At 55.6% G+C, this 21519-nt stretch overlaps 7 protein-coding genes across 7 annotated transcripts; 3 read left to right on the top strand and 4 right to left on the bottom strand.

The window, feature by feature from the left end:
* Positions 1 to 57: 57 nt before the first annotated feature.
* On the bottom strand, positions 58 to 2331 carry LY79DRAFT_144608 (uncharacterized protein). Its single transcript, XM_060550988.1, has 4 exons — positions 1930 to 2331; positions 1557 to 1873; positions 1352 to 1504; positions 58 to 1304 (listed from the first exon to the last, which is right to left on the bottom strand). The coding sequence occupies exons 1-4, from the start codon at positions 2198 to 2200 to the stop codon at positions 78 to 80; spliced, it is 1968 nt and encodes a 655-aa protein (XP_060420156.1). The 5' UTR covers positions 2201 to 2331; the 3' UTR covers positions 58 to 77.
* Positions 2332 to 2733: 402 nt separating this feature from the next.
* On the top strand, positions 2734 to 4773 carry LY79DRAFT_535477 (trub family pseudouridylate synthase). Its single transcript, XM_060556516.1, has 2 exons — positions 2734 to 2904; positions 3019 to 4773. The coding sequence occupies exons 1-2, from the start codon at positions 2844 to 2846 to the stop codon at positions 4491 to 4493; spliced, it is 1536 nt and encodes a 511-aa protein (XP_060420155.1). The 5' UTR covers positions 2734 to 2843; the 3' UTR covers positions 4494 to 4773.
* A 153-nt stretch (positions 4774 to 4926) lies between these two features.
* Positions 4927 to 5960, bottom strand: LY79DRAFT_144617 (ribosomal protein L32). The gene has a single exon (XM_060550989.1). It carries the CDS (start codon positions 5831 to 5833, stop codon positions 5054 to 5056), a length of 780 nt encoding a protein of 259 aa, XP_060420154.1. The 5' UTR covers positions 5834 to 5960; the 3' UTR covers positions 4927 to 5053.
* A 1591-nt stretch (positions 5961 to 7551) lies between these two features.
* On the bottom strand, positions 7552 to 8277 carry LY79DRAFT_575234 (exosome component EXOSC1/CSL4; the record flags this gene model as incomplete). The annotated part of the gene is made up of 2 exons (XM_060559689.1): positions 7552 to 7722; positions 7813 to 8277. 2 exons carry the CDS (start codon positions 8275 to 8277, stop codon positions 7552 to 7554), a joined length of 636 nt encoding a protein of 211 aa, XP_060420153.1.
* A 716-nt stretch (positions 8278 to 8993) lies between these two features.
* On the top strand, positions 8994 to 9712 carry LY79DRAFT_504761 (ERG2 and Sigma1 receptor like protein; the record flags this gene model as incomplete). Its single annotated transcript, XM_060553539.1, has 2 exons — positions 8994 to 9282; positions 9348 to 9712. The coding sequence occupies 2 exons, from the start codon at positions 8994 to 8996 to the stop codon at positions 9710 to 9712; spliced, it is 654 nt and encodes a 217-aa protein (XP_060420152.1).
* Positions 9713 to 11841: 2129 nt separating this feature from the next.
* On the top strand, positions 11842 to 14016 carry LY79DRAFT_699412 (POT family protein). The gene is made up of 5 exons (XM_060564890.1): positions 11842 to 12053; positions 12104 to 12110; positions 12160 to 12979; positions 13030 to 13097; positions 13161 to 14016. The coding sequence occupies exons 1-5, from the start codon at positions 11871 to 11873 to the stop codon at positions 13841 to 13843; spliced, it is 1761 nt and encodes a 586-aa protein (XP_060420151.1). The 5' UTR covers positions 11842 to 11870; the 3' UTR covers positions 13844 to 14016.
* A 4974-nt stretch (positions 14017 to 18990) lies between these two features.
* LY79DRAFT_586231 (NmrA-like family protein) lies at positions 18991 to 20199 on the bottom strand (the record flags this gene model as incomplete). Its single annotated transcript, XM_060560603.1, has 1 exon — positions 18991 to 20199. The coding sequence occupies one exon, from the start codon at positions 20197 to 20199 to the stop codon at positions 18991 to 18993; it is 1209 nt and encodes a 402-aa protein (XP_060420150.1).
* Positions 20200 to 21519: the final 1320 nt, after the last annotated feature.

Genomic DNA, 21519 nt, shown 5'->3' with positions numbered 1-21519 from the left:
AAAATATGTCAGAAAACTTCCATCAAGAGCGCTTATGAAGACTGTTTGGGATGGAATCCCATGTGCCGGGCGAAATCTCATCGTAGCCCCGAAGCAGAGTTGGAGACGGCTTGAGACGACAGTGTAGTTCCGCTGGTAGTTGACCCACTTGGACCCGACTCCCAAAACGGGGAAACTTCGCCCTGATCGCCTAATAGACATGCATATCTAAAACCAGAAGACGGGGGCGGGGGTGAATACTCAATGGGGAGGCGGTTCTTTCCACCTTCAGTCACTGCGAGACTGATACGCTCAACCTGATCCTCGCTCTCCTGATAATGGATATCCTGCATATGTTGGTGAATTCTCTCGCGGCCGTCCTCGGATTCGGGATTGCGCTCAACAAAGTCGCAATCGTCCTCATCACAAACCCAGGTGCCATTGGGTCCCTTTGGAATCGTGGTGGGAATGTTCTCGGCTCGAACAACGGCCTTGAAAGCTGCGGGCGAGTCCGTGGAGTCTACAGAGGATTCGTCACTTTCATTGCCAGGGCTACTGCCGTCTTTCATGGCCTCATCCGTGTCAGAGTCATGGCCATGATATATCTTCGCCGCCTTCCGTGAGACGGACTCGGGGGTCTCATCCGGGTCGAAGCGTCGCTTGCCACCGGTGCCAGCGAGACGAAGACCTGACATCTTGCCTGCTAGGCGACCACCACGTCTTGGTGGCGGAGTTACAACGACCGCGCCTCTCTCAGCATCGCTCTGGCCACGAGGTTTCAACGCTGTAATTGCAGTTGCTTTTCGCCGGACGAGACTGTCGGGTATCTGTTCCACTTTGACGTGCTCAAGGGTGATACGAGGGCCTTTTGCAGCTTCCTTGAGGGTGTTCCAGAACCCAGAACCGGCCCACTCGTCCTCGTCCAGGCGTTTGATCAGCTCTTTTGCGTAGTATTTGATGATGTCAGACGCCCCAAGGTATACCTTGATCTTATACCTATAGTAAATCTTGGACGAAATCTTTGAGAATGCTACAGCATTCAATGGGCCGAGTTCAGGCTTGATCTCCTCGATACCTTCAAGAAGAGCTTCTACGTTGGAGCGGTCGTGAGCCATCTCAACAAGCTCCGTCTGGGGTGGGACCTCGGGAATGTCGTCCACATCCATTGCATCCACTGGTGGCTCGACAACAGGGGGGGGACTTCGCGACTGCGTCTTCGTCTTTCCCCTCGATTTCGATCTGACATCTCCCTCGGCTAAGGGGGGGTTGGAACTGATTGCTCCCAACTTCTTCTTCCTCAGCTCCAGGACTTTCGCGTGGATTTCCTAGACTAGCTAAGCATAGCTCCCCGAATCTCAAAGGAAATACTTACCGGATGTCTCTTAGTCATCCACTTAAAGAATACCGTGGGAGACCAGTCCATGTCGGCATCTTCATAAAAGTGAGATAGGAGAAAGTGTGCATGGTCGTCACAGCGCGCGACCACCTCGTCGTAAGTAGCGCCGTCGCCCATGGCGACAGCATACTGCAGCTCACGTCAGGTTTCGTCGGTGTGATAGTTTCAGTAAAAAACCCACCCTAAAAAGCAACGTTTCGATGCTAAGTTGATCGTGGGCGGCCATTTTGTTCGCCTTTTTCTTCCACTCCTTCTTCCCTTGCTTTGATTTCTGGGCCTCCATGTGCTTCTCGATGATGTCGAGGATTTCGTAGTACATCGAGACACCCTCGATGGTGTGATCGAAGATTTTTCTGTAGGCCGGTGACGGGGGTCTGATTTCATACCAGCCTGCCTGGCCCCCAGCCCAAGCGCCGTAGCCGTTGTCGTTGACGCCGATTGCATAGCGGGTGCAATCGCGGGTTTCGATCCGGGCTGTTCTCGTAGAGGGCTTGACGGCTGCACAAAGTAAGCGTTTGAGATCGCTGTGAGTATCTCGATGCATTGAAACTTACCTCTCGACTTCTGCCATTCTTCGATGACCACCCGACCACGGACAATAAATGGGCCTTGTGTATTGACATTGAATAGCTCAACGAGGCGGCCTGTTTTATCGCAAACAATGGCGTCTTCCAGAACGAAAGTCTGCAGCATCGCCGTATCCTCCTGATCATCTAATTTGGGTTCATGTCTCTTGAGTACGCTCAGTTCTGGGGCGAAGGCTCGGTCATCATGGTCGAGAGTGTCCGTCGTCGAGTCCGACGTTTTGCGTCGTCGTCCGACCATAGTGACAACGGCCTAGGCTCCTGCCTTTTCTCGGAAGGATGTGAGGTGGTGCCACGAGCATGTACGTGCATGCAGCGGGTTAAGCAGTACCGTTTTTGTATATCTGCAGGCTTGAGTCGGGAGGTGGAAGGTCAACTGAATTGAAGTGTTGTTGTTGCGGGAGCGACGGGTGCAGTTGCGACGAGCCACGATGGTGGCGATCGGTGATCGGTGCGTGGGCGGTAAGGGAAGCACGCGAACGCGACCTGAAATCCATTAAAGTCTAACCGCGAGGGTGCTGCAACTCAATGCGCCAGCGACGGCGCCACTTTCCCTCTGCAGACGTCTTGATGCGGGGCGGACTCGGCCACCGCTTCTCCCCCACTGGAGCTGGCCAGAAAACATAGCGCGACTCGTTGTTAGCGCAGGGAACTTGCTGGTTCTCGGGCCAAGCCCACAGGGGTTTGGTCATTTCTTGGCCAATGGATAAGCCGATAAGGAACGCCGGAACGTCCCCTTCCTAAAAAAATTCACCAAAAAACGCATGCAGAGAAGCGCAAACCAAAGCGCAAAAGCGAAGGTAAAGAGAGAGAAGGCTGCACCCACCCCGCTGGATCTCTACTTCCTTTCATTCTCCCATACTACGTACCCTTCCATCGAGTGAATGCGAGCTTCGTTCAGTCTCTGGAAGATGGCGACAGACACCGTACTCGAGGGCGTCTTCGGTAAGTTTCGACTCCCTGCCTTCCTTCGTCCTCCCCTTGCCTCATGTTTTTCGCTCGCGACGCCTCCAAGCGCGATGCGACTTATCGACCGCTAACCGTGCTACTTCCTACCAGCCATCAACAAGCCGTATGGCATGAGCTCCGCGCAGGTGATCCGCGATTGCCAGACGCACATGAACCCTTCGGCACTGTTTAAGCCGCTGATTGAAAAGGACCTCGCCTCCAAGATGCGTGAGCCCAAGGCCGAATGGAAGCGTCGTCGGGCCGTTAAGAAGGATTCGCGCGTGAAGATGGGCCACGGAGGGACTCTCGACCCATTGGCAACTGGCGTGCTCATTCTCGGCGTCGGATCGGGAACCAAGTCCCTCGGCTCCTTCCTCGACTGCAAGAAGACCTACGAGACGGTCGTTCTCTTCGGCGCAAGCACAGACACCTACGACCGCGTCGGCAGGATACTGAGCAGACGGCAATACGACGAGATCACGAGAGACAAGGTCGAGAAGGCATTGGGCGACTTCCGGGGCAAATTTCAGCAGATCCCGCCTCTGTACTCGGCCCTCAAGATGGAGGGCAAACCCTTGTACGAGTACGCTCGTGAGGGCAAGGCCATCCCTAGAGAAATCGAAGGACGAGAGGTCGAGGTGACGGAGCTTGAAATGGTCGAGTGGTACGAGCCTGGCACGCACAACTACAGATGGCCTACGGAGGAGGCAGAGGCTGCCGAGAAGAACCTCGCCGAGCAGGTCTGGCGAGTGGAGAAGCAGCAGGGATCCGGCCGTAAACTGACTCCCGATGAGGAGAAGGAGGAAGAAAGGGCCCTCTCCGAGCATGAGACTGTTAAGAAGAAGTTCGAGGAGCGCCAGGACGGCCTTATCCGTGATAAGCCCGCCAAGAAACAGAAGCCGCCCAAGAACCCGGCCCTTATGTCCGGTGCCCTGGGACAGCTCCCAGCCGGCAAGGGCTCCAATCTCATTCCCCCGCCTCCGTCCGCCGACGAGCCGTTCCCCTGGACCGACAAGGGACCGCCCGCTGCCCGGATCCGTATGACAGTCACCTCTGGATTTTACGTGCGTAGCTTCTGCCACGACCTCGGCGCCAAGGTCAATTCGGCGGGCTTAATGGCGGAACTGGAGCGTTCGCGACAGGGCGACTTCGAGGTCCGCACTGACAACTGTCTGGAATACGAGGATCTACTCAAGGGAGAGCAAGTCTGGGGTCCCAAGGTGACGCAGATGCTGACCGCCTGGTCCGAGAAGTACCCCAACGGAGCGCCCCAGGTGCCCCAGAGGCGACAGAACAACCAGGAGCGACAGAACCAGAGCCGCAAGCAGGACAGAAAGCGCAAATGGGAGGACAACAAGAAGTTAGACAAGAGCGACGAAAATGGCAGGAAGAGAAGAAACTCCAGCTCGGGAGATGAGGCGCCTGCCTCCAAGGTTGCAAGGACGGAGGAGTCTAAGGGGTCGCCCAAGACATCACCCAAAGGTTCGCTCCAGTCTTTCCCAAAGGGTTCTCCCAAGGTGAAGGCAGCTGACACAAAGAAGAAACTGAAGCCTGAAGAAATCGAATGGGAGGGCTTCCAGGACTAACTTAGCCTGGGGCTTTGACGGATGAAAGATGCGCACGTGGACGACGAAGACAGTGGTACTAAAACAAAACATTCGAGCTGCTCGACTGTAACTGGGACAAGGGCATGGCGTACGGAGGCTCCATTTAGTATGACCCGAAAAGCATTGCGGACAGGCTTGGGGCAGTATTCGCCGACACCAAGAGGGAAAGAGAAAAGGAAAGAGACAAAGAAAGAAAGGGTTTGCTTGTTGTTGATCGGCTGATCGTCGATAGATGTTAAAAAGAGAATGTGTTACAGGTACCTGATTATGTGGCTTGTCTTCCATTTTTCAAATCGTGATTTAAGTACGCAATCTTCCACCCAACTGTCCGTTTTATTGAAATGTCCCTCCAGCCCTGTTATGCCAAATTTCCCTCCGATTGCCCGCTCCCCTCCATTTGTCCGTCCGTAGGTATCAAAGAAGGCTTTGCCAAACATTGCGCCCAATATGCTAGTCGTTTCGTCGTAGAAATAGTCTCACAGGCCATCACACCGTGATGCACCGTCAACCCGTCAGCTCCGGCGCCCGGGTCCTTCCCATCAAGGCTGCGACGCCCTCTTCTGCTCCGCGGCCTCTCTCACGGCCGCGTCCTTGGCGTTCATATCCCCCAGCAGCGAGCGCACCCTCTCGATCCTCCCCACGGCGCCCTCGAGCCGCTCCAGCCGCCGCAGCTTGTCCTGGTCCCGCTTCTCGAGTGTCTCGACCCGCTCCTCGAGCCTCGCGCGCGCCCGCCGCTCCTTCGCGACCATCTCGTTGGCCTGCTCGAACAGGCTCACGCTCAGCTCCTCGACCTCCTGGCTCGTCGTGCTGAGCCGGCTCTCGGCCGCTAGGCGGAGGTTCTGTTCCCTGCTCAGTGCCTCGCGGAGGTCCTCCGTCGACGCCGGGTTGCCCGTGCCGACCGCCGGCGGTGACGGGGCGCGCAGGTTCGGCGTGGACTTCATGCCGCGCGGGCTGAGGAGTTGGGATAGCCTGTTTGCGCCGCCGGAGAGGAAGCTCGTGCGTGTGGGCGACGGGGTCGGAGCGGGCGCGGCGATGACGGCGGGAGGGGATGTGGAGGTCTGGGAAGCGGCGATGCGCAGTCGTGTGAGCTCGTCTTCGTAGTCGGCCCAGCGGTCGATGGCGGCGGCGGCCTTCTGGTTCAGCAGGCGGACCTGGGCCTCGAGATCGGCGATGCGGGACTGCGCTTCGAGAAGTGCGGGCGGGGGCTCGATGACAACGCCGCAGCTGGGGCAGGAGTGCTGCTCGGAACGGTCCGTCGAGAGGGACAATGTCGGCAGCGGTGTAGGCACAGCGGCAGTCATGGTTATGGTTGCGCTCATGGCTTGTAGTTTTGGCTGGGTTGTCGCTACAACTATGTTGTATATGTGGAAGGAGGGGACTAGACGGCTCTCCGAGGGGACACGCAACCGGTGAACGGGGAGGAGGTTCAAGCTTATTTTAAGTTATGGTCGAGTCGTGAGGCAACCAAAGCGGGGAGTTAATTAGTGTTTGAGAGGTGTGACGTCGAGGTGCCAGAGCTTCGTGGAGGGCGTTTGGGGTTCCGAGGTGTGGCAGTGACAGGCGCACGATTACATGTACATGGCAAGCGGGAGGTCCCTATATCAGAAAAATGCGGTGGTGTTTTATTGCGGCGCTTTGAGCTTTGGAGCACAAAAAAGAAGAACCGTCTCAGCTGCTGTGCAGTTGTGCATCCGAACGTCTCTGGTAGCAAGGGAAAGTAAGATGTCGGCGGAGGAGAAACAAGAGCGTGTTCGGATTCGAAAGGAGGGAGAGAGCGAGAGCGAAATAACTCATCTGCCTGAAATCCCGCCCACATGCCACTTTAGCCACCGATTTTAATGTGTGACACCACCGCCTCTTTTGGGTAGTCCCCTTCGTGACGAGGGAAAAGCCCACGACGCGAACGGGGTTCACTGCGCCTCCTTGCTTTCGTGGTGGGAATTGGGGGACATCTATGAGAAGACCGGGGGGGGTTCCAAACGGGCGGAGCGGCGGATAGCCCCGGGGGATGCCATGAACGGCGTCAGACGATTGGGCGCGTAAAACCCAATCTGGGCGACGAAGATGGGACAGAATCGCTCCACTCCCGCGTTCCAGCATCCTCTTGGGTTGCACAGCTTTTTACCAAGACGGCAGGGAGAGAAGGAGGTGGGAATGGCCGGTGAGCTTTCCCAATATTGCTTAATCATGCTTCATTTCTTTCGTCTCTTGTTTTTGGCAGGCCGCGGCCGCAACCGTCCAATGCATTTTTTTTGACCGTTCTGTGACCGATTGGACCATTACTTAATTTCAAGGCAAGGCCAACTGCGGAATGTCTGGCTATATGTATCCACGTCGTCCGTGTCATGACGGGAACGGCAAGTCAGGGCTGATGGATGGGTGGTGATGTGCTGTCCTGTTCGACGACTGCAAACCTCCGGCGGCCTATTATTTTTATTTATTGATTTTGTCTTCCTGTCCTCCCTACGCTCACCCATCCTTGCGTCCAAAACCCATTCCCAGTTTTTGATACCTCTCGATCGTCACCCTTGCATGAATAAGCTCCCCACATCGGACTGCCCATCAAGCAGCCCTTTGACCTCAGGCGCCCAATGCTGCTGCCGCAACGCACGCGAAGAGTACTCCTGCAGAAGTCGTCTCTATCCGGACGACCGTCGGTGGTCGATCGTTGCTCTATTTTCGTCGAAATTTCATGCAGTAGCAGCTTCAGAAGAAATATAAGAAGGCTGCGCCTGTCCGGTGGCTGTTGCGCGCCCGGTAAGCCGGCCCTTGGGTTTGGCTCAAGGTTCTGAAACCTCCAGCGGAACCCGCTTTCATGGTCGTCATGCCCGGACTCCCGTTTCGAAACGCCACAAGGGCTCCTCCCTGCTCGGCAGCGGAAACAACTCAGCCTCGTTGGTGAGGCAGAGTTGAAGACTCTATTGCCTTGCTTCTTGTTCCCGAGAACCCTCGACTTGGTACAGGGCCCAGTAGACCTGCTCGTCGCGGTGCCCAAGGGGCTCTGCGCCGAGTTGCGGATAGCTGAGAGCCGGCCACATCAGTTCGGCTTGGCCACCTTGCGCGGCTCTCCGACGCCCGTCTCCGGGTCCTTGTACTCCTTCCAGCTCACCGGCACCATGTCGTTGCCAGCCTCACTAGTGGCCATGATGACGCCCAACTCATTGGCCGCGGTGGAGAGGTAGTAATTCGCCTGATCTCCCAGAGAGATCTGTCACTCCAAGTCAGCCATCTACATACTCTCGTCACATGTCATCATAGACAAGTGAGAGAGAAGGGGGGGGAGAGAAGAAAAACTTACCACCTGGGCCCGCACCACGTCGCCAGGCTTGAAGCTCTCGTAGATCTTGACCTTATCCTTCTCCGTCGCCCTCACGTCCTGTGAACGGATGACGCCCTGCCACTCGGTCTGCAGCACCGTATCACCGACCTGTTGGATTGTCACGATGGCCTGCTTGGGCATCAGCCGCACGACACGACACAGTACCACGTTGCCGACGTCCGGAAGCACCTCGCGCTTCTTGCTGGCGCCGCGCCGCGCCACCGAGATAGTGGCCAACTCGTCGGCCGACAGCTGTGTGATGCGGTTGAGGCGCTTCGTGAGGCCCGTCTGAGCCTTAGCCGACGGGGTCAACGTCACATCGCCCAGCAGCGAGGCCACAACGTTGCCGTTGTAGACGTGCGTGCCCGGGCCGGCGGCGTACCGCGTCGTCGGGCCCAGGATCTTTCCCGGCACAGCGGTCTGGGGGATCTCATCCGTGGCCATGTTGGACGTGGGCGTGTGTGTGTGCGTGTATGACGTGTGTGACTGAGATCTAGGTGGATGTCGTATTCGCACCTGCTAACTGTCGTCGCAAGAGGCGAGGTGGAGATGACGGAAAAATGAGTAAGCGAGTTATGAGTTGACCCCGGTTGAGAACCTCGTCAGCTCCGTGTGTGAGGCTGAGCTCTGAAAGTCTGTCCCGTGGCTATGGTGTCGTGAAAACCCGAATGCCCGAAATTTTCAATGAGATGCGGTCCCGCAACCCGCCCGCCGTATGGATGGGTGGATGGATGGATGAACGAGAGAGGTGCTGCCCGGGGCCCCGCTACCCGGACAGCTGCAGCTAGTGGAACCTAATACCTAGTACCTACCTACTACCTACGTAGTAAGGTCGGGTAGTTACGGTGTGCTTAGGTACATTACGCCCTGTCAGGCCAGTGGAAAGCAGGCGGTGGCGCAAGGCAGAAAGATCCTTGAAGGATCAAAATGCAGGGTCCAATCCTCAACCAAAACAAATGGCGATGCGACGGTTTCTCGCTGGAGCTCAACCAAGCTTTCTTAAATATCGCCGGTGCTTCCGTCGCAAGACTTCCCCAGTGCCTCACCTCCTCCTCCTCCTTCTCCTCACATTATACTGCCGATTGGGCCATCACATTCCTTTTCTTTGTTCTTTCCTTTGGATCCCCATCTTGTGTAATTCAGGCTCTTGATCTATCAAAATGGTGTCTCTCAGCCGGTTGTTTACACTGGCGCTGTGGATCGGTCTCCTGACGCCCATCTACATGTTCCTCGAGAAGAATCTGGAGAAGTTCTACATCTTCGACCACCAGCACCTCCATGACCTCTCCAAGCGTGCCATTGCCGCGCACGGCAACGACACCCGGTCTGTCGTCAACTACATCGTGACCGAGCTCAACGGCATTAACCCCAAACACGTCAACCTCGACGAGGAATGGGTTTTTAACAACGCCGGCGGTGCTATGGGCGCCATGTACATCATCCATGCCAGTAAGCCACGTCGCATTCCTTGCAGCCTTCTGTCAATCGTGATATACTTACGCGTCCTGTTCTAGGCATAACCGAGTACCTCATTGTCTTTGGCACCGCCATCGGAACCGAGGGCCACAGTGGTCGCCACACCGCCGACGACTACTTCAACATCCTCTACGGCACCCAGCTTGCCTACGTCCCCGGCGCCTACGAGGCTGAGGTCTACCCCCAGGGCACCGTCCACCACCTACGCCGCGGCGACGTCAAGCAGTACAAGATGGACGAAGGCTGCTTTGCCCTCGAGTACGCCCGCGGCTGGATCCCACCCATGCTTTTCTTTGGCTTTGCCGATGGCTTGTCTAGTACTCTCGACTTCCCTACCCTGTGGAAGACCACACGCATTACTGGCCGCGAGATGATTACCAACTTGCTCAAGGGCAAGTTCTAAAGGAGGTGGAGATTATGGTTAGGACGCGTGAGGAGGACGGCTCTGTTCATGATGTTTGCGGACAAATTCAATTGATCGAAATGAGGAGGAAATCAGGCCTATGGTAAGCCATATATGTTGGGCTGCGGCTATCGCTGCTCTCACTTCGAACTCACAGTTCGGTCGCTCCGAACGCTTATCTAAATTACTACTCAATAATGCCAAGCAGGCGGCAAAGCCACCTCTACTTGGACTAACCTCTACTCGGACTATTTTGTCGATGCTTCGAATACCGCCAGTGCGTGTCGGTGAGGCTGCACTTGAAGCATTGTAGTTGCAGGTGAGAGACATGCATCGAATCGGCGAACCAATTGCGTGACGGTCTCAATTACAACTCTGAGAACGACTCCACGTGTGAGACCCCTGTCTTGGACCATGCAACCAACATCTCATCTGGTAAGTGCTCAAAGACTTTTCCACCTGGCCCAGATCTACATTCCCTCCTCGGCAAATCATACACTTTCGGAGGTCTGTACCCGATATCAACGTCGTTCGACTCCAAATCGACGGCCAAGCACTTTACGAACCGGGGCAAGACGCAGTGGGCCCGACTAAAGCTTGACATGTTGTCGAAATCCAGCATCTGTCGCAGGATATGCAGATACAATCATTCATTTTACAACAGGGATTCGACCCCGTGTCTCTGGCGAAACCAATATATCAGCTCGACAGAACCGAACGGTCAGCATTGACCTGAGAGTTCAGAAACTGATCACACGAAAGCAGAGATAGGACGACCAGAGACTCGGTCAGACATTGGAGATACCTACGGCCCGTCATTCGTTTCTTTAACTCTATTTTCCAGTTCATATAAGAATTAGCAGAGATATTTTCCGCATGGATCGAGGCGTTCTAGCTGTCCAACCTACTATGTCTTCACTCCATCTTGCGCGCAATAGCCCAGACGTCATGCTAATGCGATCTGCTAATGTGATTCAAAGCTCAGGCCATGGAGGTTAGAGTTCTCTCTTGCGGATACCCAAGATGCGATGAACGTGAAACACTTGAAAAGCAAGTTTGCTTCTTATCTCTCAACCTCTTGCAAACTGCCTTTAGATTCCAGGCGCCGTGTGAGGTTTCGGAAAACAAATCTCACGCTACTTGATATTGACTCCGGAGACGACACAAGGAACAGGTTCAACCGTGAACTTTATAGCGGTCTTGGAGAAGGCGAACATGTAAATACAATACTCCAGTTGACTTCTTCGTGTATGGTCTCATGTGGTTCTATCAAATCTCTTGACTCGCTGGGTGTCATTTCAACAACTCCCTCCGCCGCCGTAGTCCATAACAACTAGGTGTCCAAAAGTGGCGACTAAAACATCACACCGCCCGTAAGAGTCGTTCGGCTTGTTATGACTCGGTTCGATCCAAAGGGTTTCCGAAGCTACCGGTAGGTCTTAAAGAAATGTCATGTATAGATTTGCTTCCAGCAAAAATTCTCAGCAAACCGCCGTTTCCAAGGCGCAGGACGGCCAGAGACTTGTTGGCAAGAGACAATGCGCCCAAAAACAATGTTGGACGAAAGACCATATGACTCGACGCTATCAGATCACCAACCATTGCCCAAAGCATTCTGTGTCGTCAAGAAACCTATAACAATGTGCGCAGCAATCCAAGTGGGAGACCGCAGGAATCCGACCATCTGGTTCTCATCTCATCTGGTGTCTCCTGCACTCGCCCCCTGAGTTCAGGCCTATTTATCTCTAAACCTGCCGCTTCCCGAGCGATTCCCCCCTCCCCCGCCGCGATTTGCTACGCAACCGTCCATTCTTCATCGTTTTATCCTCGCCCAAGTATCCCTGCGTTCTCGACTCCCCATGTCTTCACGAGCCAATCCTTATCCTTGGCGTATCCTTTTCCCCCAAGATATCGATCCCTTTCCAACCCTGTCTCTCGCATGGCTCTGGACGCAGTGTTTCATACACCAGCCGGCCAGGCCTCTCCATATATACCGTTGAGCACCCACAGCCATTGGGTTATCTGAGACAATGGTCTTAAGACCGCAAATTTATACCACATTTTGTTATCGCGGAGCGAGAACGCAGGCACGATGTCTACAGGAGACACGATTGAACACTCTCACCCGGGCACTAGGCTCAGAGAGACTTCCTATGAAATGAAATTTCGCGGAGACATGTCTCTGGATGAGAAGAGAGAAACCCAGACGCGACCAGATGCACCGACAAAAGAGGAACTGCACACTCTCAGACGAGTGTCTGATCACGTCCCGTTCAAGCTCTTCACCATCGCCTTTGTCGAGCTGTGCGAGCGCTTCTCCTATTATGGCTCCGTCATCGTCGTAAGTCAAGTCATATCGATCTCAGAATTGTAATTGCTGACTTGACGCAGTGTATGTGTGACCGGGAAACACAAACCCTCGCATGATCGGTACTAACCATATCCAGTCACCAACTTCATCCAGCAACCCCTTCCGGCAGGCTCAACAACCGGCGCCGCTATCAATGGCCAGCCTGGGGCCCTGGGAATGGGCCAGCGGGCTTCTACGGGCATCACAACCTTCAACCAGTTCTGGCAGTACTTCATGCCCCTATTCGGCGCCTGGGTCGCCGACAAGTACTGGGGCCGCTACAAGACCATCTGCATCTCCATCGCTATCGACCTCGTCGGCCATTGTATCCTCATCGCCGCTGCCGTCCCGCCCGTCCTTACGAAACCCGCGGGCAACTCCCTTTCCGCTCTACTTATCGGTATGATCACCATCGGATTCGCCACTGGCGGCTTCAAGCCCAACATCAGCCCTCTCATTATTGAGCAGCTCGACATCGAGCATCTGAGCGTCCGCACACTGCCCTCCGGGGAGAAGGTCATTGTCGACCCGGCCATCACGATCAACAGGGTCTACAACTGGTTTTACTTGTTTATCAACATCGGCGCGCTCGTGGGGCAGATCTCGATGGTGTATGCCGAGAAGTTTGTGGGTTTCTGGCTCAGCTTCACGCTGCCGACGTGCATGCTGGCGCTGTGCCCGTTGGTCATGTGGTGGGGGAAGGGCAGATATCGCCTGACGCCCCCCGCGGGCTCGGTATTGGGGCCCGCTATTCGGACGTTTCTTTACGCACAGAGGGGAAGGTGGTCGATCAACCCATTCCGGACGTGGAAGAACATGCACGACGGGACCTTTTGGGAGTCGGTCAAACCATCACGCTTCTCCGACGCAACTCGGCCGAAGTGGATGACCTTTGACGATGCCTGGGTTGACGAGCTGTGAGTCTTCTCGTATCATCTCTTCGTTGGCGATGTACTGATCTTATCAGACGTCGTGGGTTTGCGGCCTGTGCCGTATTCTCATGGTATCCCATCTACTGGCTATCTTATAATCAACGTAAGCCATCCTTCCCTGACCTTGCCCCTATCTACGTGCCTGACAACCCCCCCCCCCCTATAGTCAACAACAACCTCGTCTCCCAGGCCGCCACGATGAAGCTCAACGGCCTCCCCAACGACATCCTCTCCAACCTTGACCCCATCGCGCTGATTCTCTTCATCCCCCTCTGCGACCTCGTCCTATACCCGACCCTGCGCAAGCTCAAAATCCCCTTCACGCCCATCAAAAAGATCGCCTTTGGATTCTTCACCGGCTCCGCCGCCATGATCTGGGCCTGCGTACTGCAGTACTACATCTATCAGCGCTCTGCGTGCGGGAGCTTCGCCTCGGGGAACCTGCCCAACGGCGACCCCTGCCCGCCCGTCGACATCCTGGTGTGGGCGCAGACTGGCGCGTACGTCCTCATCGCGCTGTCGGAGATCTTTGCGAGCATCACCAGCCTGGAGTACGCGTTCAGCAAGGCGCCGCGGAACATGAGGTCCATGGTCCAGGCTGTGGCACTCTTCATGTCCGCCATCTCGGCGGCGCTCGGGCAGGCCTTCACGCCGTTGAGCACCGATCCGTATCTGGTGTGGAACTACGGCATTGTGGCCGTGCTGGCCGCTGTGGCGGGCGTCATCTTCTGGATCCAGTTCAGGGGCTTGGACGAGGACGAGGACGAGATGAACGAATTGCCCGAGGGCCATGTCGGAAAGGACGTTGCCGGTGAGGAGTCACAGTCAGGTACTCAGATCAAGGGGTAGTACTACTTGACTGTGTAGCTCAAGCGTGTTATATTATCTCGCTGGTAAATAGACATTGTTGAGGTTTATTCGTTTAATTTTGAGCATGGCGTTCGATAAGACGTACCTGACTGACAAGGGCTGAAGGACTGCATTTCTCGCTGCTTACGACAGACTAGCAAGAGGTTCCAACCATGGTTTGTTTGTTTGTATCTATCTACCTGTTGGAATACCTGATCCTTATCGGTTTCGTTTGCCCTGGTTGATATTCAGAAGAGCGGTTCACTCGCAGCGCTCAGCTCAACGAGTCCTAGGGACCCAGGACTCTTGACTCCATTCCAGCCAAATGCAGGTCCGCGAAGTGGAACGTCCCATGCATGGGGGCTATAACAACAGAACGATTTGCCGCCTGCTCGGCAGAAACTCAGCTGAATGGGAGACGGAACTGTACAAGTCCAACGTCAACGCCGCCCCGTGCCGATCGATTCGGCGCGGCAAAATGCCGACATGGGGTTGAATACTACCGAGTTTGTGCGTTATAAGAGAAGCGTTCGATCTTAGGCGGACCGAAGAACTAGGGTCTCAGCGACAGAAATCCATCTACTTCGCCTCAACACGAACCAGCATCCTTGCCTATGTATGAACAGCGGTTTAGTGGACCACAGTCATCATCTCTCTTCGTACGGAGGTCAACAGGCCGCCATTCAAACCATATCGCGTGCGTACAGTATCTCTGAAGAACCAGTTCGAACCGCGGCTGTTGGGTCGGACGAGACCTTGGAGCCACGATCACGGCTTACAGAAGGCCCTTCTTAGTGTACCAGTTACCGTGTACGTGTACACTCCCAACGCAGCATACCGCGGATCGTTGAGGATGGCGGAGTACAGCAATTATTGGACAGAGTATACCGCTATATATTTCGTCTATGACTGCGAGGTCTACCGGGCGTAGTGAAGTCTACAGTCCTGTCAATGCAGTGCTTGTCATCGTTGGCTGTTGCTGCGTTCCCCTTGAGACGTAGGATTCGGGCTGGACGAGCTGGGACGGGGGCAGGCAACATGCCCAGAGGACGCCATGTATAGCTTTCCAATGGAAATGAGACCTGTCAAACTTGGTATCCCGGTCGGTCTTCCTACAATGCTCGAGTACTGAGTCGCTCCGCCCTTCTTCACCGAACGCTGAGAGGGATGACGGGGGGTGAGGTCACGTATGATATCAGAAGGGCCGCCTCTCAGCTCAGGATACGTTTTGCAAGAGACGGAACCAGGCCAACCTCCGTTACGTATGGTATCAGTACCAGCGAAAACTTTTCACCTGCCCGTGAGGGTGACGGGTGGGCTTATCAAAGGGGGTAATTTCAACGAGTCGGGCGGGCTGATAAGCGGGCGGGCGGGCGCCCTGACCGCGCTCCCCCCGATTGGCGACATGATAGGCAGGGCTGTAAATATAATAGTGCTGGTCATCTCACCATGATAAGGACGTTGCTATTCGTCTTTTGAGGCAGTTGGGATAAACAAGCGTCGCGGTCAAGCTCAACTCTGCACCCATGATACTGGCGCGGCAGCTACGAAGGGTTCTGGTCCTAGCCATCGTGGCACTTTTGTTTGGAGGTCCCCATAGGAACAAAAAGTAGAAACGGTATCAGGGCCGGATATCGAGTACATCAGTGGAAGTTTCCATGTCACAAATGCAACAAATATCCCGGGACTTGCCACCACCGATGTCGTCACCTAGCAAACGGGAACGCATACGGCATGCCATCTGCTCTGCAAAGCATTTCAAGACAGTTTACTGAGCTCTATGGATATTCTGTTTTCGAACAAGAATCACACCTGGCCTGAGTGGAGGAAGAGCTTGGCGACGCCACCGACACCTAAGCCTTCGTCCCCTCGCGGGTGAGGCGTTCCGGATGGGTATCAAGCATGGATAGCAGGTGTCGAATGCTTAAAGCGCTACACATATCCAGTCCCCAAACCATCCCGACTCGACGACTCCCCGGAAAGTAGTGAGCAGCATGTCATGACGCCGCTCAGATGACTCTTTGGCTGTCGCAACGTGGTAGTGCCTGCGGTAACTGGCTCCCGACTGAATCAATGTAGCCGAAGCCAGCCCTACTCGGAACGTGACCCCATTCGTCTACACTTGATCGTCCGCTACTCTAACCAGGAACTCGGCACGCCGTTCCACGAATGTGATGCTAAAACGGGACGAAGCAAAGTAAGTGGCGGCACGTGAGGTAAGGCGGCAACGAACGGGTAACGCCCCTCGCAGAGAACAACGTGGCCGCGATACGTCGACACCCAACGACGAGGCCCCGCAGGACGACTCCTCGCTAGCAAACGAGGCGGCCGCCGTTCGAAAACCATGGTTTGGGCGTCGGGAGTCTTTCCTGTGAGCCCGAAGTCCCCTTGTGTTAGGGCCCGCAGCCCCCCCCCAATGACCCGGAATACCTCACGTCATCTGTGCATTAAGGCGGTCGTCTGCCTCATAGCCCGTTTCTTAGTCCTTTACGTCTATCATTTTCATTCCATTGGGTGATGCGTTGCTTGTGATTCTTTGATGGGTGCCACTATGCGCAGGGAGGTCGGACGTCATGTGCCCCTAATCTGGAAAGTACAGAGAGCGTAGCACTCCCAGACAGTTATGAAGGCCGCCGCAAAGCCATCTCGACCTGTGTCTTTGTTTCGTTATCCGAGAAGAAACAAACCACTGCAGGGAAGTCGTAGGGGGGTGAGGGGGAGGGGGGGTTCAAGACCTTCCGCCGCGCTTCTGTCCTGCCCGTTCAGGGGTAACATACAGGAACCATGGGACCTGACGTGAGATGACTGGCAAAGCATGCAGCCGAGGGCCAAAGGGTACACGGCTATGAGTTGGCTATACTCACGACCACAGGATCCCCCCTGGATGTGTGGCCGGACAGGACTTGTCGTTTTTGTGTGGTCCTAAACACCTCTAAGGACCAGTCCCCCCCCCCTCAAAAAAAAAAGGTGGACGTTCACCAACGGTATTGAGGAGGAGCTACTCGGATACATTCGTGCCAGAAGAGAAAGCCCCACGGTTCGTGGACACACCCAAGAAGGCCTGTACCGAAGAGGACGCCGAGGGAGGGAGTACATCGTCGGCACAGGCGGCGTCTGCGGAGGGTATACCTAGCGCAGTCCTCTGCAGCCTAGGTGCCTTGGTACATGCAATATGAAAAGCTATCTCGGGTTCAAGCATCCGCGGATCTCGACAGAACATTACCAAGTGGGCTGGCTAGGGGGCATGCCAGATGAGTACGCGCGCACCCGGGGGCGGGGGAACAGGCGCGATAAGTGAATGGAACGAGCCCCTACCCTTGCCAGTGACATCGTCCCTTCACCCCCAGGAGGGCGTCCCCCTACCTCGAGGTCATGTGTACTTTGGTCAGAGGCTCAGAGCCCATCTTTCCACGATGGCTGGGAAACGCCAGCGCGTGGTCTGGGTGTTCTCCCCTTATCTCCTCCCCTGGAGGCAATAGCTGACACGACGGTCTCGGAATATGATATGTCGATTGCAGCCCGGCACTTCGATCGTCGCCGGACCCAGCCGACTGGATCGAGGGCTGTATCACGAGTCAAGGGACGCTCTGGTTGCATATGCTTGGTGCCGGGGACCCCAGTGGGACAAACATCGTTCTTGTCGACGGTAGATAGGACGAAGTGGGACAAAGTGCGTCGTGCAGGAGGATGACATCAACTTGATCAAACGCGGGGGTGTGAAAAAGCTCCATGAACAGTTTTGCCTTTCTTTCCTTCTTTCATGGCCCCAGTGAGTATCGAGGCCTGCTTCCCCTTGAGAATGGCGGGAAAAGAAGAAGGGAAGGGAAACCTTGCTTCCTTATCGGATAGCACGAATCGTATCGACCTCAGAGGACCCGTCCCCCTATCTAGGTATTCGTCACCTTCTCTCACACAAGGCCAGGCCCGATTCTCAAGGGCCCCCGGTGCAGGGCAGCCAGACTTGGCTCAAGGGGGGGGGGGGGGGGGGGGGGGAACAAGCTTCTAGAAGTCCCCCTAGAAGAATATTCTCCGCACGCGCTATCTTTAGTGCCTCCCATCGTCAAATTAAGCGCGCAGACTCTATTGCGACCGCCCTGTGTTGTGATATCAAACAATGAGTTGTTGTGATGAGACCATGCGAACCTGGAGTCGTGTACCGCAACCATTCCGCCCCCCTGCCTCCAGATACCTGCGTCTCCCAAGGACTAAGCATGGAGCAGACATGAAGTCATCCCACGCATCTGCTGGGACCCTTGTGCAAATCCACGGCCCCCCGGGCAACCCCCCCTCCCCCCCCCGCTGTGGCGGGTGTCGCCCGTTCCTCCTATGTGGTTCACCGGCCTGGGCCGGCCTCCCACCATTACCAAATGGGGGAGGACGTGGAGGGAAAACAAGGGAAATGGACCCCCACGCTGCGAGCAAGGGGTTCGTTCGGACTTGGACGACGCGGCATCAGGGCAGACACGTACAACGCAAGTGACGTTCTGGGTCGGTCACAACCGACGACGACCGCCTTCATAAATGAGGAAATTCCCCTTGCTCGGCTCCGTTGTGTCCTCTTAAACCTCCGTACCTCTCTCCTCTCTCCGCCCGTCTCATTCACGTCATGTGCTTGGGTGGCTGGGATCAACAAAGGCTTTGTATATATGTGTTGTGGTGATAGAACCAACTGTTGGTCTATTGCCCTCCACTTCTTTCCACTCCGTCCTTCTTCGTACCGCGATGCTGTCATACAACAACGAGACTAAATCAAAACACCAAATACCAGCGAGCTCTGCATTACTCGCCACCCTTTTTTGTCTTTTTGTCAACCATGCAACGCCATGCCAGCCCGTATGAACGATTTCGAGGGGGTGAGCTGTCATCACCTTCACACAAACAAGCCTGCCCAGCCAGGCTCCAACTCAACCCCTACTCGGGGGAAGTACACTGCTGGGCAACAAACACGCCCCGAAAAGAAAATTGAATCCCCCAAAACGCACATTTTCCCGACCGTTCCTTTCGTTTTCACCTCCGTCTTCGTCGCCCGGACGCCGCCGCATGCTGTGTGTATGTCGTGTACGGGGTGTGTGGTGTGCTTCAGGGTACCTCGAGCTCACGGCCGTCCAGCCCTAGTGGTCCTGCAGCCTCGATCATGCTCCGATCCTTCATGCGAGCCATTCCTCTTCATCTCTCTTCAAACCTCTCATGACCAAACCGTCGTCCTCGTTGTCCGAGTATTCTTCTTCCTCCTCGTCTGCTTCTTGTTGCACTTCATGGTCCCTCTGGCGGGCAGCTGACGTGACGTCGTCTTCGGGCACTTCCTCCTCTTCCTCCAACATCCATGTTAGGCCGTTGGCTTGTTCCTCGAGAGGGAAGACTTCCCGCGCGTATTCCTCGAGTCCCCGCGGGCCTTCCCACAGCGCCATGGACTGTGAGAGACAGTTGTTCTCCAGCTCCACGTCGCCAAAGTACGGAGGCTGCTTCTTCGGGTCCTGGTGGCCAAGCGAAAACAGCTTCTCCAGCGCCTCGAGTTGCTGGCGGTACCCGGTGGGAATCTTGACTTTGAGGTCGACTGGGCCTCGGATATACCTGACCGGGCGCCCAACTCCTCGGGCGAAAACCTCACAAGCCTCCCGAGGGGTCAGCATCTCCCATGCCAGAGCGATGCGCTTTGCACGCCATTTGGACAAGCCGTCCTTGAATATTTGCAGAATAGCGGGGCCAACGTCGTGCTCGGCGTCGATCCATGGCAGCTTCACATCCTCGTGGAAGGGAGCCTGCCACTGGAAGGAGCCGTCGTGCTGGAGTTCCATGCAGAAGAGCGGGTACGGCAACGACGTGAAGTTGTTGTTGTAGATACCAGTGTAGACGAAGGTGGAAGGTAGATCAATGGAGCGCACGTACGCCTCGACCTTGTGCTTGGCCGCCCATAAGGGCAGCGACGGCCAGTCCGTATTGTAGGCTGCGTGGTCCGGCATGGAGGAGTAAACATAATGCTGGACCCCGGCCACTTTGGCGGCATCGGCGAGCGCCTTTCCGATCTCCAACTCGTCGCCATAAAAGGTTGTGTTGATGAAAGCAAGCTGCGTGCCGCGGAAGAGCTCCTTGATTAGGTCGTGGTTTACACCGACGCCGGAAATGGGACCGTTGGTTGTCACGTCTCTGTTGTCCGGCGTGGGCTTGTGTCGAGTGTACAACTCGCCGACAAGGACAGTGACGTTAGGGTTCGAGTTGACCTCTGTTGCCACGACACCCTCGAGGTTCCGCAGCTGGGCGCGGACATGGTAGCCCACGGCAGTGGCGACTCTGATGAACGAGGCGGCCTGACGACCGCTGGCGTTGATGACGGCAATCGTCTTATTGGGGCTGGGCATTGGGCGCTTGAAGGGGCGGAACGTCAATGAGTTATTCCTCGAGGAGGCCAGAGGTGACGATTCGGAGTAGGATGAGCGTGAGTGTTTGTGCGTCCTGAAGGTGCTGTACACGGCCGAGTCGCCGTGGTAGGGGTGATTTGAGTGACCCTGTTGCTGCTGCTGTTGGTGTTGTTGTTGCTGTTTGGCGGGCCGGATAGGGATCCCGATCCCGTTGAGTTGGGAAGGCATCAGGGTCACCATTTAGGGGTCTCCGAAACAAACCTGTTCTTGCGGGGAAGAGCAAGAAAAAAAGAAAGAAAAGAAAAAAAGGACCGAGTGGCCGGCAGCAGCGCAAGAAAGGGTTTTGAGTCGGCGAAAAAGAGTCGCTGATGCAAGGGCTTATCGTCAAGTCAACCCCGCTATTCTTCCCCAGAGGATGCGCTGCGCGGTAAGAAGGGTGTAAGTGCAGTCTTCGGGTTTGCGGAGAAGACGAGCGATGCGCTGGTGGTGGCGACGCTGCTTTGGTGGGTTGGTTGGTTATCCCGAAAGCGGCCTTTGTCGCAGGGGTCGGGGTTTATGGGAATGTTTTTAAATAGAGATATTAACCATGACAAACGGATACGTAAAATGCGGCCTCGAACCTATAGCAGGCGGGAGGGCTATCGCGAAATAGGGGATGACCGAACGGGCCAAGTGCAGGTCTGGTCTCTAGTCTCTGCGTCGGCGAGGGTGAGGGACACGGCACAGAAGCTGACTGAGAGTGGCCGGTGGAAGGGTGAGCCGTCGGGGTAGGGAGGAGAAAAGGTAGTAAGTAAAACGCGGTTCTCGGACCGGTATGATTCAAGAACCCTGAGGGGTGCGATTGAGGGGAGGAATGGCGAGATAGATAGCCAACGGTGCTATCAAAAGGGGAGGAGCTCCTTTTTTCCCCCCTTCGGTCGATGGCGGGGTTGACCCCAGCAAGAAGCCAATGTGCAAGATAGGTACTGGTAGTACGCCTGCTCAGGCCAAGGTGTCGATCAAAAGATCTGGGGGAACGAACGGATGGCAGGCTAGGCTGCGTTCGTCGGCGGAGGTGATGAAGGTGCTACCCCGGTCTGGTCGGGGGGGATGTGGGAATGCGGGAGAAAAGAGGAGAGGGCAGCCGTCGTCGTCGACGATGCTGATAAGGGAAATTTGTCGGGATGAGGCAGCTGCCCGCAGTTGAGAAGAGAGATATCTCGGGGTTTGTCGCACGCTGTCTCGTACTTACCCCGGGCGTTCCTGAGATAAGCGTCCAAGAACTGGAAGTTGGCAGCTGCTGAAATTGTAGAATGATTGGAGGAGGTGTCTGCACGTAAA

The sequence above is a fragment of the Colletotrichum navitas genome, assembly GCF_030913465.1.
Source record: "Colletotrichum navitas strain CBS 125086 chromosome Unknown LY79scaffold_2, whole genome shotgun sequence".
In the NCBI taxonomy this organism is placed as follows: Eukaryota; Fungi; Ascomycota; class Sordariomycetes; order Glomerellales; family Glomerellaceae; genus Colletotrichum; species Colletotrichum navitas.
Note: the sequence above shows the minus strand (reverse complement) of the source record. Positions and strands in the feature narration are given on the sequence as shown.

Coding starts and splice junctions, on each gene's coding strand:
- LY79DRAFT_144608 (XM_060550988.1), bottom strand. CDS start 2,200: ATGGTCGGACGACGACGCAAAACGTCGGACTCGACGACGGACACTCTC. Junction 1,874..1,929: donor AGAATGGCAGAAGTCGAGAG/GTAAGTTTCAAT, acceptor TACTTTGTGCAG/CCGTCAAGCCCTCTACGAGA. Junction 1,305..1,351: donor GGATGACTAAGAGACATCCG/GTAAGTATTTCC, acceptor TAGCTAGTCTAG/GAAATCCACGCGAAAGTCCT.
- LY79DRAFT_535477 (XM_060556516.1), top strand. CDS start 2,844: ATGCGAGCTTCGTTCAGTCTCTGGAAGATGGCGACAGACACCGTACTC. Junction 2,905..3,018: donor CGTACTCGAGGGCGTCTTCG/GTAAGTTTCGAC, acceptor ACTTCCTACCAG/CCATCAACAAGCCGTATGGC.
- LY79DRAFT_144617 (XM_060550989.1), bottom strand. CDS start 5,833: ATGAGCGCAACCATAACCATGACTGCCGCTGTGCCTACACCGCTGCCG.
- LY79DRAFT_699412 (XM_060564890.1), top strand. CDS start 11,871: ATGAAATTTCGCGGAGACATGTCTCTGGATGAGAAGAGAGAAACCCAG. Junction 12,980..13,029: donor GATGCCTGGGTTGACGAGCT/GTGAGTCTTCTC, acceptor TGATCTTATCAG/ACGTCGTGGGTTTGCGGCCT. Junction 13,098..13,160: donor CTGGCTATCTTATAATCAAC/GTAAGCCATCCT, acceptor CCCCCCCTATAG/TCAACAACAACCTCGTCTCC.